Genomic DNA, 16755 nt, shown 5'->3' with positions numbered 1-16755 from the left:
CTGAAATGTCCACACAACCAGGCCAAAGACGGGGCTCCCACTGCACTTCTCCCTCTCTGCAATTGTGTGATCCAGTTGGGGGATTGTCTCTTTTCCTTGGGCCAAACCCCCTCATTTTCATCTTCATTTTCTCAAACTAGATAAAACCACAGCATCATAAGGTGTATGTGATGAGTTCACATCTTGTTTTCTGTGTTTCCCCAGAAAAGTTACATTTATCATGCTCTGGAAAATGTATTTCAATGGATATCTTTTAGTTGGCAGAGTGTTTTCAGTTCAAAGCAGAAACGTCATGCATCTGGTTTTGTGGCACACTGGTTCTGTGCTCTGTTTGATGGCAGTACCATCTCTGCCAGTAAGTGATCTCAATGTGCTTTCCCAGTTCCTGTCTTCTGTGTTGTTCTTTTGCAGTGTAGGACGGGGAGTAAAAGAAATTGAGTAGTCCTTGTGTCCTTGAGCCTTGCTCTAGGGAAAAGCCTGGCTCACTCCTATCTATGGACATTATTCCACAATCACATGCTCACTAGCCCCATAAGGTGGGAAAAAAAAAAAGAGCTTTTATGATTTCCTTTTATTCTCTACCCTGTTTTCCAAACATATGGCTACAAACTGTCTTGACTTGGGTAGTTTTTCTCTGTGTTGGATGTAGAGCTTTTTTTTCTCTCTTTACAGCTGGAGGACTGTTTCTGGAGCAGCATGGGGTGGAGGAATGCTCAGTGAGGGGTTGTGAATGTTCTTCAGGAAGCAGTAAAGGTTTCATGTAAGATTAAAACATGTAATCCCTAACCAGAACAGGCATATGGTGTGTCACCATGGTGGGAAACACCAACAGACCAGGCAGAGGCTGTTTACAGAGCTAAGGGGAAGGGCCTGTGAAAGCCAGAAGTTTGCTGCCTTTCCTGGAAGCAGCTGATCCCTTCAGCTTCAGTGGCAGCCGTGGTTTGCTGCTCCCAGGAGTCTGCTCTGATAAGCAACTATCCACTTTGCCTTTCTGAGAGCCAGTCCTGCTCACATCAGTCTTCAAAGGATTCAGAATGCCAGACACAAAAGCAATTTCACAACACTTCAGCCCCGTCTCCTGAGGCTTGTGCCTCTTGAGAACCTTCAATATTTTCCTAAGTAATCATGGAACGAGCCCCTCCCAGCCAGTGATATTTACGATGAATTACGACGCCTGGTCTTATGCACTCCTGAGACAAATAACACGGTCCTGCCCATCATTTCAGGATTCTGCATTTCACTGTGTTTTTCTTGCATGCTACTTAAGCTCTGTCTTTTCCAGATGATGAGTAATTCAGGCAAAACCACCTGCAGATGTTCCTTCTCTCATTGTGCTCCCCTCCCTTGGAAATCTGTGGTGGCATCTGTTTCAGGCAGCCAGTCCTCCAAAAGAATGGGAAGTGCTGATCCTCAGATAGCAACTGAGACAATAACCACGCTCCTATCTCTAACGCTATTTAATAAAACTTTCAGCAAATGTTCAGTTCTAGTACATTTGTAATCAACAACACAGATGTCAGGCTTAATTAGCAGTCAGTGACAGGGTCTGTATTTGTGCTTCAGTCAATATGATCTGGTGCATATCGAGTACAATGCAAACTTCCAGTGAAGAGTGCTGCAGTTCAAATGAACAGACTGTTGGGCCATATCTGCATACTCTGGGCAAATACAGGGATAAAATGAAAAGGAGAAAACAGTGCAGACAGAGTGCTGTGCATCTCTAATCAGCATACAGGGAAATACAAGGGAAGATATGCAAAACCTGACCTGGAAAAGCCCTGGCACAAGTGTATAAATATTTGCCAGTATGATAATTAACTTCTTGCCTGAATCTGTGATACATAAAATGTTCAGTCTCAGTGCATTCAGAAAAGAAAGGCAGCAGACCTGAAAAAAAAATAAAAAGGAAGAGCATTTAAATATTATAATGAATTCCCTTAATTTTTTTAGTCTTCAGGTAAATCCCCTTCATTTTTAATTTTATCATTTGTATTTTAAATGCATAGTGAAAGAGGTGCTATCTCCTTTTCACTAAAGGAGGGGCTGAGTTAATTCTATGCTAAACTCTGGCATAGGGAACACCATCATCTCCTCTTCCCCTGGCAGGCAAAACCACTTACATTGTTCATCAACCCTTTGGTCACCTTCCTCCAAAGAGTTTCTGGCTTTCCCTCCCCCCCTCCCACTGCACCTTTGATACTCCTTCATGTACTTATTCCCATTGCTTCCTCCCTCTCTGCTATGCAGAGAGATCAGATGTGCTCAAAGTCTTCAGGGGCACCTGAAGGCAGCCGCACCGTGACTGTCTTTATTTCCACGTGTAAAGGTTGTGGGAAATGGCAAAATCTTTGGGGTGATGGGTTTGGCTTTTGGTTATTTCAAAAAAAACGTGAGATGGGAGAAGGAAAGGGCACAAGTTTACCAAGATGCTTCCTGAGACAATGAGCTGTGGAATTCCTGTGACTCAGAATAATAGCGAATACAGCATCAGAACCATTTAGAAGCACAAATACATGTGAAAAAACAGTTTCCACATATTAATATTGTAAAATTTAATTTGTAAAATTTATGTGTCCCATGAAACAACATGGTAGAAAACTGTGAGCTTGAAGACAATAATGGTGTAGTGATAGAAGGAAGAAAAACAACATTGCCATGTGCATCACGCTAATTGTGGTGGGAGGGACACAGTTTAGCACTAGCTAATTCAAAGCTGGGCCCTTGGGAGCCAAGAGACTAGTTGCATTTGCTGGCACAGCTGTAGCTGTCTAAAAGATTACTGAGCCATGTCGGGATGTGTGCGGTGATCAGATGCAGCAGACCAGTCGCTTGAGAAAACCGCTATCAAAAATTGCCTTGATATTTTGATTTTAACTAGGTAGACAAAATATTCCTAAAAACTATTTCTAGTAAGGACTGGTGGTAAAATATGGTGAAATGCACACCTGAAATACTTTAAAATTCAAGCTTAGATAGAGCCAGGAAAGTTACACTTTGCAGAGGTTCCAGGATTACAATGTCTTTGTAAATTACCAATAACTGTGAATTATTTTAAGCTGCTGCACGATTGTGTTTGAAAAAACCCTGAGCTTTAACTTTTGAAATAGTGAGTCTCCAGTACCTGTGAAGAGACAATGAGTCAAACCCATGCAGCATTGCCTGTTTGAGTCAGCAGGTGTATTGACACCAAAGACAAGGGGTGAATTCGGGTCAGCCAAACACATTCCTCAATTTAGATCAAAGAAGGAAAGAGGTTGGAGGAGGAAGGTGGGAGTGGAGGGGCTTGTAGTAACTGGGATTAGGTAAAGCTGCTTGAGCAGGACTGTGGCAGGGGGTATATTTAGCATAAAGCAAAGTTTAGAAACGTGTACTGGGATAAATGTATGGGATAAAGCAGATGGGAAGAAAGAAAAAAGTGAAAGTGGTGCTTAGAAGTGTGGGTGAGAGGGAATGGTAAGCAGGTTTGAAATGGTAAGTAAGAGGACAAGGGTTTTGAGGAGAAGGTTGTAATTTCCAATTGTAAAAGTGATGTGCTTGAAGCTAAAAAGCATAGGTAAGAAAAATTTGGAGCAGAAAGTTAAATTATTATTTGAGTAATGTATGTATGCAGTAGCTGAAGCCATGAGAGTAAGTGAAGTGTCCTGGGTGAAAGGAGGTCTGAGAGCAGAGGTGCCAGGCAGATGGGAGGAAAGGGAGCCCCAGAAAGTCACAAACGGAACGGAGAACTTCAGTGAAACTCACTTTTTAAAATGTTGCTAACTTCATGGCTTCTGGGAACAATGTTTGGCAGGTTTATATTGATTTGTGGAGTTTTTATTTTTGGGGAGGTGGGAGTTTTAGTGTTGGATTTTTTTTCCTGAAAGACTAAAATCTGTACAGAAATTCTAATGGCAGCTCAAGACCATTAAAGCAAGAGTCTTTGGCATTTCATTTTTGCTGACTCAAAGGAACAGAAGGGACTGTCATCAGGAGCATAGGGAAGCACAGGCACTGACAAACACCCCATGCAAAACTGTGCCTGGCTAGGTGTTCCTATCTCCATCAGCTTCTAGAAGAGTTGGACTGCTGCAGTGATGTGGGGAGACATCTGAGAGCAATGGTCTGACTCAGCGGCAAGAAACTCAGGTCTAAACTGCTTTGAGGGCATTTCATCGCGGTGAAGGTTCTTAGACTTGGCCATTAAGAGCTTTAGGGAAGACAGCAGAGTTAGCACAGCATAACACCAAAATTACACTTTGGAAACCTCTGTTTTGCAGGCATGGTTTTGCCGTCCTTTGCTCTAGCACAAAGATAGTATGGTTTGCTTAAATCTGACATTTATTTGGTAAGAACTTTGTGGCAGTTCTTACTAAGTAGCAACTAAGTTGCTTACTAAGTAGTGTCACTCAGAGTTTAAGTCAAGCCTAGTTTGTGTCTGAATGATAGTCATCTCATCACTTAAATGGAGCCATAATTACAGAAAAGGGAAAAACAGGATTTCTGATCTGAGTAACTTCCTCTTAATTATAGTCTCTGTTAGCCTTATAACAATCCTTAGTGTGAAAGTTGTTACCTTTTCCCATTTTATTGAGAATTTTCTTATGTTGGTGTTGCTACTAAACCTTTAGCTCTCAGACTCAGGGCCTCATTTGGGACTCTCAGATATTTGTCGTTTGCTTTAAATTCAACTTTCAGAAATGCAGGAAAACATAACTAGCCTTGAGGTTAAAAAAACCCACCTTTGCCAGGCATGAAACATGCTGAGTTTGGGGATGTTTTGGGGATGGGAGGAGGATGTTTGGGGATGGGAGGAGGTGAGGTGTCTGGTTTTTAATTTTTCAGTGATACTGAAAATCTGAAATGAATTTAGTAAAGATAGAGAAAAATAAGCATGTGTGTGTGAGTGTTTGCTGCATTACCCATGGTGTTACCTTTTCAGATATACAAGAACTGAATCTTAAGACCAGGACAGGCTTAGCTTCTCAGCATTAAGCAAGTTTTGTATGTTTGTTTGAACACTGGAGAAGGAACTGGCAGGGCTAAAAATACTCATAACTACAGTTCTGTTCCAGAGCATTTGCAGTTAGATCCTAGGACCTTGGTTTGCTTGCCAGTGTTCTAATTTTGGATTATCCTAATGTTTTGTCTTTCAATTAAATTAAATCCCTTTAGCCTGGGGCTAGTAGGTTCTCACTTGTTAGTACGCTTTCCATAAAGCTATATACCCTCTCTGGCCTGTCATCTGCTCTTATAAAACTTCTTAGTTTATAAAATAATGATTTGATTGTATCCCCACATGTGGATTTTAGCATCTCCCAATGTTTTACAGAGAGACTTCCAGCTGCTGGACGCTCAAATACATACTGCCCTTACTGGGTGGCTGCAAACTGACATATCCATACCTGCCTTGCCAAGACATGCGTTATCACTGTGAAATACCTAGGTACCAGGACTGTCAGACCAAAGCAAAATTTACAGATCTTTTTCAGTCTCTGCCTAGTCCTATCCTGGTAGTGCCTACAAAGTAATTATTGGTTTATGTAACAGAGAAATAGGGCAATGAAACCTACTTTTGGCTCTAATATTTATTGAAGCCTTGAGCTGGTCTGCATCCATTTGTCTAGTGAGGGATTTAGTGTGAAGTCAGATATGGGGGCGTATTTCACACATGTTCCACACTGACTTCCCTCTGTAAACAAGGACTTGGTCCCACTTAGGTAAACATTTCTTTACCTTATGAGTGTGTATAGGCACTAATTTACTTTCCTATTAATAGCACAGCATGTGTATGTCAATATTGAAATGATCTGAGATCTTCAGGGTGAGAGAGATTTATGCCAAAGATAGCATTATGTTTATATAAAGCTATAAACATAGATAAAACAGCAGCTGTACTCAAAACACTGTTAGATTTTTGGTAAGGATGAGGAGCTCAAGGAGCTACTGGTGTCCTGGCTATAAAGCTTTCCTTTTTACTTTGAAAGATCCAGGACTAAATAGCTTCTACAGTTTTCATGTGCAATGTTGAATACCACGTAATCTGTAGCTGGCTCAGCTTACCAAGAGCATTGCAAAATAATCTTCAGGGCTTTGTACTCTGACATTCACTTTATCTTTCTTTCTGGTTTTTTTTTTAGATTTAGTTTTGTGTGATCTTCCATATGTAAAGTGACTTGTGCACTGGTAAACAAGGACTCTGCTAGAAATGAAAAAAGCACTTCAAAGACATTCCCAATGCATATACTGATGCTACCAAACCGAAAGGCTAAATAACACCTTGCTAGAGGTATGTCTTTATTACAAGTGTTTGCAGGTCTTGCTATATAGAAAATATTTAATGGTTGATCCATTACAGAATTTTTTGTTGGCTGTCTGAGCACTGCTTTCATAATTTGCATTACTGTACATGGAAATAATGCCACAAGAAAAACACTGTATTAGTTGTAGAACTAATTAGCCTGAATTTTTGCTTAGGCATATTCAGCATACAATTCAAAAGTGTCTGTGAAACTACCTATCATGAAAATTTCAACTATAAGCCTAACCTCAAAGTAAGCTGTATACTTTTCAAGGCACTCTCTGAACATGTCTGTCTACTAATGGTTTGCCGGACCCGAAGTTTTGCGGAGTCAACTCAGATCAATGGTATGAAGTGCTGAGCTCCTTTATTGAAACACACACAGCTTATATAGGTTTCTGTATCAGTACATGAGTTACATTACATTGCTATAGGTTAGATGCTCTGCTCACCCGCCTTACATGCGTCTCACTATTGCTAATAATTGATTAAGACTACACAGTCACTTTGTTCCTTTTTAAGGCAGTTGTTAGCATTCTTGCAGCTTGTTATCTCATGGATTTTCTTGCAAGCTCCTGTTCTCACAGAAATCTGCTCTCCTGTTACTGCATACTGATATGTCCCTGCCAGCTTCCCCAGGCCTGATTATATGGGGGTCAGCAATAAATCTGGATGGGCCACGAAACCCACCCCTCTCAAAATGCGTTGCAGAAAGGAAGAATTTCCTTTCCCACCTTGTGTTAGGACTAGGTCCAGCCACCTAGTTCCCACTGCATTTCGTGTGCTAGGGCTCATGTATTCTTTCTAAATAGGAATCACAGAATCACAAAGTGGTTGAGGTGGGAAGGGACCTCTGGAGGTCATCTGGTCCAACCCCCCTTCTCACACAGGGACATCTAGAGGCAGTGGCCCAGGAGCATGTCCAGGTGGGTTTACCGCAGGCTGAGGTAAACTGGCTCCTTTTTTCTTTAAAGGTGTCTAAGCCAATGGGTATCAGTGAACGAGGCATGAAAATGTGACTGGAGCATAACTGATATGTGCTTCAGTTTGAAGAGGATTTGACTCGAGCTCTAAGACATGAACTATCCCAGAGAGCGTTCATGCAGGAATCATTGGCTTTGCCAATATGTCACTGTTGGATGCTTCATTGCTCACTGAAGCAAGGGAGAAAAGATCATTTGAAAAGAAGCTATTTGGAGGAATAGCTCAGTTTCATGACATGAATGGGTGCATCTATGAGAGTGCTGCCATATAATTATATGTATAAATTTAGCTTATTCGTCGAGCCCCATAGTCTGTAAGTATAGCTGGGCTGAAATAGAGGGCTAATGCAGGGAGTGTGTGGCATTTACACAGCTTGTGTTTTCAAAACCTGCATTGCCTATTTAGAGTCAGGTACTGCTGTAGTTCTGTGTGGCTGGGTTCTGGTAGAGAAGGGGGGCTGCAGGGGTGGATTCTGAAAGAAGCAGCCAAAAGCTCTCTGCAGGCCTGAGAGAGTAAACACCAGTCGGCTCAAGGCTGGAGTCATTGCTGACCAAGGCTGAGCCCATCAGCGATGGTCACAGCACCTCTGGGGATCACATTTAGGAGAAAAAAAAATGATAGCAGCTGCTTTTTGCCACCAGAGAAGGGAGTGAGAAGATGTAAATAACGGAGAGAAAGATGCCACTTCAGCCCATGGAGAAACCCATGGTGGAGCGGGTGTTCCCCTGCAGCCTTTGGAAAAGGCTGAGACCCCACCTGCAGCCCGTGGAGAGGCCCCATGCTGGAGCAGGTGGAGACATACAGAAGACGCTGTGACCCACGTTGGAGCAAACCTCTGCCAGCACTTGCAGCCCATGGAGAGAGACAGAGACACAGAGCAAGAGAGAGAGATCTGTGCTGGAGCAGCAGGTTTGCTGGGGGTAGGAAGGCTTGTGACTCCATGGGGCTGGAGCAGCCTGGGCCTGAGAGACTGAGAGACATTCTATGATTTACGACTGCACCCCATAGCAGTGACCCACACTGGGGCTGCTGGGGAAGAGCTGAAGCCCTGTGGGAAAGGACTCATGTTGGAGAAGTTTGTGAAGGACTGTCTCCCATGGGTGGGACCCCATGGTGCAACAGGGGAAGGGTGGGAGAAATGCCCCCCTCAGCGAGAAGTAAAACAACTCTTGAAGAACTGACTGAAACCCCCATTCCCCCAGTCCCTGCCCCTCCCGGTGCCACAATGGGGGCAGATAGGGAGCAAAATCATGGATAAAGTCAAGTCTGCTAAGAAGGGAGGGGTGGGGGGAAGGTGCTTTAAGATCTGGTCACACTTTTCATTCGACTTTGGTGTCACTGTGTGTGCAGTGTAGTGTAATAAATTAGTTTCCTTTATTCTGTGTTGAGTCTGTTTTGCCCATGACGCTAATTGCAGAATGATCTCTCCCTGTCCTTACCTCAACTCCTAAGCCTCTCGATAGATATTCTCCCCTATCCAGCTGAAAAAGGGAGTGATCTGGCATCTGGCCTCCAGCCAGGGTCAAACCACCACAGGTACCCACATCTCACTTCAGTAGGTCAAAATATTTATGGGAATATGATGAAAAAATAGGGGTTTTCTTTTCATGCTTTGCCATGTTATTGTTAGATGGAATACTGTAATATCAAGCTCTAGATACTAACTTACACATCACTTGAAAATAAGAGATTTGTGCATAACCGCTTTCAAAAAGCTTTTCTCCTTTCTTCATGTCTGATTAGCTTTTGTGAAGTGGTAGATGCCATGTGATGCTATTTCTTAGTAATGGAATCCACGTAGGTGTGCTATATTTGCCAGGCTAAATAAAACCCAAATGTTATGAGACCACCAACCTAATAAAGTTGAATTTCATATGTTAGGTAGCAAAACAGCATAGGAAGGACAAAGCAGTCTGTAATTCCAATGAGTTGTGGTAGTTCCCAATACATGGCCACAGGAGAGGGGAAAGTGCTATGGCGAATCGCTCCAAGTGGTATTCTTTCTTCTTTGAAGGAAGAAGGCAATGATGAAAAGTCACCTTTTCATATGCCTGTAGCTTGTAGTATAAATTAGGAAACATCTTTTTCTTGAGCTGTAAATCCATTGCATAATGGGTCAAGTAAGCAGATGCATCCAAAACTGGGTTTTGAAACAGACCATTTGTTCACTAATGGTAAAGCAAAATTTTCTATTTTTGTAAAACTAAGTTAAGGGAAGGGCCTGTGCAAATGGCTGCTTTCTTAAGTGTGAATTCTAGACAAAATTCAGTGCAATATCCTATTTCTCACTGCAATATCTCATTTCCAGCTGCAATCATTATGTGCTGTTCACTGATTTTGCAAGGACTGTGATGTCTGTTTTCTGTTAAAATAATATACCTATATTCGGGAAAAGTCAGATTCTTCTTAGTAACAAATTGCTCTAGCTTTCCTCATGGACAGAAATAGGTTTTATGTAAGTTTCTAGCTATGAGCTCATCTTATTTATGCTAATTTAAATCCATGGACATCCAGAGAAAGGGAAATGGCATCTCAAAAGATGCTATATAATGTGTGATCATTTGCCGTGTGGCCAACCTTCTTTCTTTAGGAAAGAGTTGCCTCAGTCACTAGCAGCCCCTAAGCTTTCATCCGTTTTGCTATAAACCCACTGGGCTCCTCCATCCCTGCTTGGTACAGGATAATGGTTTAGATCTGACATTAGTTTACAACGTTGAAATCATTGTTTTATGATAAGCAGGACTAAGATTAGGTGATCTGTATTTGCTTATTTGGTCTGCTGAATGGAACAGCCTTTTCTTACAGGACTGAGCTTTACAAATAAATCCTCTAAATCATCAGGGTAGAAAGATAAAGTTGCAGTGTCAACACCATATTTATAAAAGCTCAGAAAATGTATTTGAACAACCACGGTAAAACCAGAGTGAAGTATGTCTGAAAGGGAACCAGCAAATAATTTTTTAACACTTCCGCAGCACAAGAATTCTGTAAAATTCATAGAAAGAACAACCTGTAGCTCATGATATGGCTACTCTGGTCAAATACTGAAGAGGCAAAGTAAACAACTGTACTGATTTCTAAAAATAAATGTATAATGCATTGCATTTTTATGACAGATTTTATTTAAAAATAGACATTACAAATCCAACCTGAAGACCTCTGTGAGAAGTTAAACTTGTAGGTATACAAACTTCAGCCTTGCAGGCAAGCTGAAGCGTTGGCAGTGTTTGGGAGCAGATCGTGGGAAATCTGCGAGCCAGTGGGGCAGAGGCTTTGCTTTGCACAGCTGTGTAAAGACTTGGCCATAATAGCTGTCTGCAGCAGCAATCTCTGTGCTGGAGGAAACATGAGGAGCGCCTGTTCTCCCTCCCCTAGGAAGGATAATGCTCACCAGAGCCCACGAAGGGAGGAGTGAGTGCTGTGGCCTTGTATTCAGTCTCCTCTAGCCTGCAGAAAAGTACATCAAGAGATGCTCTTACAGACCATGCAAACACCAGTGACAAGAGCCCCAGGGCGACTGTCCCTGCCCTTGCTACAATTTCCACAGTGCCGCTTCTCTCATGCCCTGTCTGGTGCAGCAGTGGGAGGCCACCATGGTGCCCCCGGGGTTCCGCGAGGCCATGACAGACCTCAGCTTCAACGCCAACATTTCAAGGCCAAAGTTTGCCTTTCTTGCGCAGCTTGCAATAGCATCTAAAAGTTATTTTGTATATATATATTAAAAAAGTAGGATGATGTGTTTTCTGTTGTTTTCTGGTTGGTTTTTTTTTTTTCATTTCTTTAAAGAAGCATCTCTGTTTGTAAGGGCATGTAGCAATAGGATGAGGGGCAATTGTTTTAAACTAGAGCAGGGTAGGTTTAGATTAAATAGTAGGAAGAAGTTCTTCGCTCTGAGGGTGGTGAGACACTGGAACAGGTTGCCCAGAGAGGTGGTGGAGGCCCCATCCCTGGAGACATTCAAGGTCAGGCTTGATGGAGCTCTGAGCAACCTGATCTAGTGAAGATGTCCCTGCTTACTGGGTAGGGGTGGTGTGTTGGACTAGATGGCCCTTAAGGGTCCCTTGCAGCCTAACACATTATCCGATTCTGTGATTCTACACACAGCAGGAGGAGGGGACCAGCCCAGGTGGGCAGTGGACGGGAGCGGCGGCTGGGCGGCGGGGGGCCCTGTGACTCCACGCGTTTCTAGCCGTGCCGTTATAAGCCACAGCGTCCGTCTTCTCCCCTGGTCCCTCCCGCTGGGCTGCGGCTGAAGGCAAGCAAGCCACCGCGGCGGGGGACAGTACCACCGAGGAGGCCATTTTGCAACTGCTGAGGGAGGGAGAGAGAGGCCGGGGGGCGGGAGAGAGGGACCCGGCCCCGCTGCAGGTAAGCGCGGCAGCACCTGGTGAAGGGGGGGGGGGGTGGGAAGGCTGAGGTGTGTCGGGCTCCTGGTCGGGGTACACGCTTGCCCCCGGGCGGCAGCCGGTCTTGCACAGCGACGAGGCTCGGCAGGGCTACCCGGCAACCCCCCCACCGTCCCCCTGGGAGCTGCGGCCCCTCGCCGCGCAGAGGGCCGTGAGGGCAGGGCAGTGCGCGGCCGGCAGGGGGCGCTGTCCCCCCGGGCCCGGCGTGCGGGGCAGCGGGTGCCGGAAAGGGTTAAAGGAGCGGTCGGCGGAGCCTGGCTGCCCCTGCCGGGAGACCGGGAAAGGGTACGCAGGGAGGGGGGCAGGAATTAAAGAATAAAGCCGGACAGGCGGCCGGGGCCGCGGAGCACTCCCGCCTCTCCTTCCCGCCCGCGGGGGCAGCGCGGGGTGCTGAGGCCGAGGCGCAGCGGCGGGACGACAATGCAGCAGGCGGAGAAAGCAGGAGGGGCAGCGCGCGGCAACATGGAGGGAGGCGCGGAGCGGGCCAGCCCCTGATGCGGCTCTTTCTCCTCCTCCTCCTCCGGGCAGCGGCTCCGGCGGCGTTTCCCTCCCTGGCGGTGGCTGGCGGCGGCGGGTGGAAATGAGCAGGTCGGCGGCGCTTCTCCTCTGCCTGCTGGGCTGCAACGTGTGGAAGGCGGTGACCAAAACCTTAGGGGCGCCCGAGGCGGCTCAAGGTCGGTTGCGGGAAGGGCGGCGGGACCGGCCCGCTTTGTGCGGCGGCCCCCGGGGCGGCGGGAGGTTGCATTGTGCGGGCGGTGGCAAACTTGGGGAGGCCGGGCCGGGGGTTTTGCGGCGCGGGGGAGCCGCGGTGCGAGACCTCTCCCTGCTCCCATCGCCCGCCGGCCGCGGGGCGCAGCGGGGGCGCCGCCCGCTGCAGACCCCCTTCCCCCGCCGGGCCCCGGCTGGCGAAGGCAGCCCCGCGGTGGAGGCGGCTGCAGCCCCCGCGGCTGGAGAGCTTTTGTTAACGGAGGGGGCAGGGGCTGCCGCTGGCCTCATTGTGCTGCCCTCTCCCTCCCTCAGCGCCACCGGAGCTGTTGCATTGCGTCCTTCTCCCGTTCTCCCCCCTCCCCGCCGTGCAGGGCCCGACGCGGCGGTGAGAGGTAGGCTGAGGGGCACCGGCGCCGGTAGGCCCAGCCCCCGGCCGTGCTGGACCGCCAGGCTGCGGGTTCGCCCCCCGGGCTGGGGGCACTGCTCAGCCCGCAGCCCCGGGACGTTTCCGGGCCTCCGCCGGGCCTTTTGTTCGGCGCGGTGGGCTGCCCGCCGCTCGGGCGGGGGCCTGTCACGGCGCCTCGGCAGCTGGGGAGAGACACTTTCCCGGCCAGGCAGGGTCGTGCTCCCTCTCGCTCGCCCGGGCGGGAGCAGAAGCTGCAGCGGGGCGATCAATGCAAGAGCCCCCCGGGAGTGCACGGCGGCTTCACTGATGCCTGGGGCTGCTCCTGGCTCGGACCGGGGTCCTGTTGTGGGCTGATGTGCACTCATCCTCACAGCGGCCGTGGTGAGGTGCACCAGCCCTCCAGCCCCGCGCCTCATGTAAACCCCATCGGTTCCCTTGTGTCCCCCTTGCTCCCGGCCTCACGTTGGTAACAGGAGGGCTACCCCTCCATCGGCCTCTTCCTGACAGGCTTCGACAGGGATCCTGCGGCCGCATCTTACCCGCTGGGACCATGGCTATGTTAGGAAGCAGAAAACTTGTCTACCTGAGGGTATGAAATGCACTAGGAGGAAATGCACCCTCCCCGTGGTCCATGTTAGCCTTGTGCCATGCGTGGTGAAGCGGCTAAAAGTGATTGCATGCTGGCTTAGCCATCGTGGCAATGGTTGGCAGTACCCTCCCCTGCGGTGGGGTGGAAGTACACCACGCAAACAGCACACTTACGTTGTGTGACCCCTGAGCCTTCCTGTCTCACATGTCAGTAACAATCAGTAAGTGATGCTTGCCATAGAAAGGAAAATGTTAAAAGTAACCTTTTTAAACTGTCTTTTGTGGTTATATTTGCAGTATAGTAAGTGAGATCTAGGTGGGTCTATGCTCTCATACAGAGTATTAAAAGAATATTGGTATCTTGTCACAAAACCTACCATGCTTGGCAATCTGACATAAAATGTAGTGTCAGATTCTGCTTTTGTTTTAAGGACAAAACAGTAGTGATTCTGGAATAAGAGGTACTAAATTGTAAATCAGAAACCAGCAAACTTGGGGCTGTTCTGAGTTTATCATTAAGTGTGTTGATCCTTGAAACCAGCGCTTAAGATACTGAGATAATATCAAAACCTGTTGTTGTTTCCATATCATAGGGAAAATCTTTCATACATGTGGTCAGAGTGGTGAGGTATTGGCAGAACTAGTGCCTTTGAACTGCCCTGTTGATCTCATCTTCTATTGTTGAGCTCAGTTCATGGTATGTGGAAAGACCTGGATCTATAGCTGCTACATCCACATCAAGCCTGATAGCTGATTATTTAAGCAACAGCACAGATGTCAGTGAGTTGAGAACACTTCTATCTCAGTAGAATGGTCTAATTTTATCTTCCGTGAAAGAACATCTGAGTTTTTGTAATAGCATCATTTTCCAAAGTCTCATTACAAGCCTAGTCTTTACTCTTTGGGCATTTACATTGGCAAGTGGATATTATTGAATGTCTATTTGATGCCAGCTTATAGCCTTGAATAAGTTATTAATTATCGAGTGTGAACATCTTCTGAGGAAAGGATTTTTAGTACCAGGCAGGTTCCTTGTTTGTATGCTGAGCAGAGTAAGTGCTGATGGTTGTAAAACCTAAACCAACTGTTTTTCCCCTCCTGCCCTTTTAGCACCATGGTGGTATTTGTAGTGATAGGTGAAGAGCCACCGCCAAAGTTCAGGGATGTTTACAGATGCCTGACTTCCACTTCTGGGTGGGAAGAGACTAGTGAAAACCCAAGGGATTGGAATGAAAGTGGAGGTGAGGAAGCCAGAGGATGCCATTGGAGAGTAATTGCTTCAGCTGCAGTATTTGTTACTGGACAGGTTACAAGAGATGAGGGTAGAGAAGGAGCCCGCCTCTTGGTGGGACAGGTTGGATGAGACTCAGTTAGGATATTCCATGCCTCTGTTAACAGACCAAATAAATAGGTCTTGGATTTGGAGCTATTTAAAGGTGGGATTTGCAGTCAGTGTTCTTGTTAAGGAAGGGATGAGAAGTGATGCTTTGCATTGAGCATTTCTCCCTTTTGCTGTTCTCAGCCATATGTTCAGACAGTCCCAGCCTGAAACTGCTTGTCCGGACTGATTACGTAATTCGTGAATATGGAAAGTACTGGTAATTAAGCTCTGCATTTAGCACCCTATGTAGAAAACTGGATGGCTTTGGCACCTTGTTACCTTATTTGATTCATTATGCAGATCTGTCACATCACAGAGGTACCCTCTTAAGTGTCAGTAACTTACTTTCTTTAATATGATAAAATCCACACAGATGAGTTGTTTATTTCTGTCAGTGCTGATGTTTAGAGCCCCAGCCGTGAGGTTGTGTTGTGGTTTAACTGGGCAGACAGCTAAACACCACATAGCTGTTTGCTCACTCCTCTCTCCCGACCAGTGGGATGGGGATAAAAAGTAAAATTTGTGGGTTGAGATAAAAGCAGTTTAATAGGACAGAAAAGGAAGAGAAATAATAATTAAATATACAAACCAGGTGAAACACAATGCATTTGCTTACCACCCACTGAGTAACACCCAGCCTGTCCCCAAGCAGGGATACCCTGCCCAGCTGAGTCCCCGCAGTTACATGATGTCATATAGTATGCAGTATCTTTGTGGTCAGTTGGGGTCAGCTGTCCTGTCTGTGTCCCCTCCCAACTCCTTGTGCACCCCCCACGTTATTGCTGTCAGGGCATGAGAAGCTGAAAAGCCCTTGACTCAGTATAAGCATGGAAAACATCAATGCATTATCAACATTATCATCATCCTAAATGCAAACCACAGCACTATACTAGGTATTAGGAAGAAGATAACTCTATCCCAGCCAAAACCAGGATAGGTTGTTCGAAGTCCATGATTTAGTCCATGTTTTAGGATTGGTAATTCTCCCAAATACTTAAAAACTGGCAAGTGTTCCAGATGAAGACTAGGCTATGGTTTTGGGTCTTTTTGTTTTGTTTGTGTGGGGTTATGGGGCTTATTTTAATTGTTCTGTCAGGTATTTCAGAACATAAATTGGTTTGAATGCTGAAATGAATGTGTGGAAGTTTTAATGATACCAAAAACCCAAACTCACCCGTAAGCTGCATTCCTCTTTGGACCTGGCGATCTGACTGAGCACAAAATACACAGAGTTTTCTTCATATGAACAGGTCCCTTTTAAATTTAAGGAGCCTTGGCCAATAGGAATTTAAGAGTGATGTGAAGAGGAGGTGCTCACCCAGGGACAATGTAAGCAAAGACCGTGTAATTTGAGAAGGGGTTAAATTTCTGTGTCCCCTGTAAACTTTGCTTTGCAGTAGAAGAGGAAGATGATTCATTTGTAAATGCTGGGGGATGCTCTTTTAAGAGAAATCCCAGAATATTGTGCTGCAGTGCAGAAGTGCTGGTATGACGCTGCGGCAGTGGGTGTTAATTCATGTCTTCATTGGTCTTCATATTTCATCAGTTCTTCCAAATGAAGAAGTTATGAATACTAAAACAACATTTGAGTAATAAATAGCACCCAGTTCAAGGGCTAGGCTGCTAGTAGATGAAAACAGGTAGGATATGCCACCTTCACAGTCCCAGAATGACACCAGGCGGATACTTTTTTTCTAGTATGATGGCGAATAAAAGTTCAGCTGCTGCTGCTTAGTCAGAATCCGCAGTATCGTCTCCTTCTGTGTGCACAGAGGACTGGAGGGTTAAGTTGATGCTTGAATGCTGCTGTTAGGAATTGCCTGCTTGCCTGCAAACAGCCATTGTATTACTTGATGTTGTGAAAGGTGATTTCACCACCATTTCAGCTGGACATTTTGTAAAGGCTTCTTGTCTGGACAACGTGGTAACAGCTGTGAGAAGACCCACAAGTTCTTGGCTTTTTAATTTTTTTTTAAGCCCATTATCCCAAGCTTGCAGTTTCAGC

General features: G+C 46.0%; 1 protein-coding gene across 1 annotated transcript in view; it reads left to right on the top strand.

Moving 5' to 3' along the window:
• Positions 1 to 12247: 12247 nt before the first annotated feature.
• The window catches only part of FAM171A1 (family with sequence similarity 171 member A1), a gene marked incomplete at both ends in the record, with an annotated part of 86569 nt that continues 82061 nt past the window's right edge, over positions 12248 to 16755 (top strand). The window contains one exon of the mRNA XM_084279986.1: positions 12248 to 12341. Coding sequence (XP_084136112.1) covers positions 12248 to 12341 — 94 coding nt within the window. The remainder of the gene's footprint in view (positions 12342 to 16755) is intronic.

The sequence above is a fragment of the Gallinula chloropus genome (assembly GCF_964237585.1).
Source record: "Gallinula chloropus genome assembly, chromosome: 2".
NCBI lineage: Eukaryota > Metazoa > Chordata > Aves > Gruiformes > Rallidae > Gallinula > Gallinula chloropus.
This window is presented reverse-complemented; position numbering and strand designations above follow the sequence as displayed.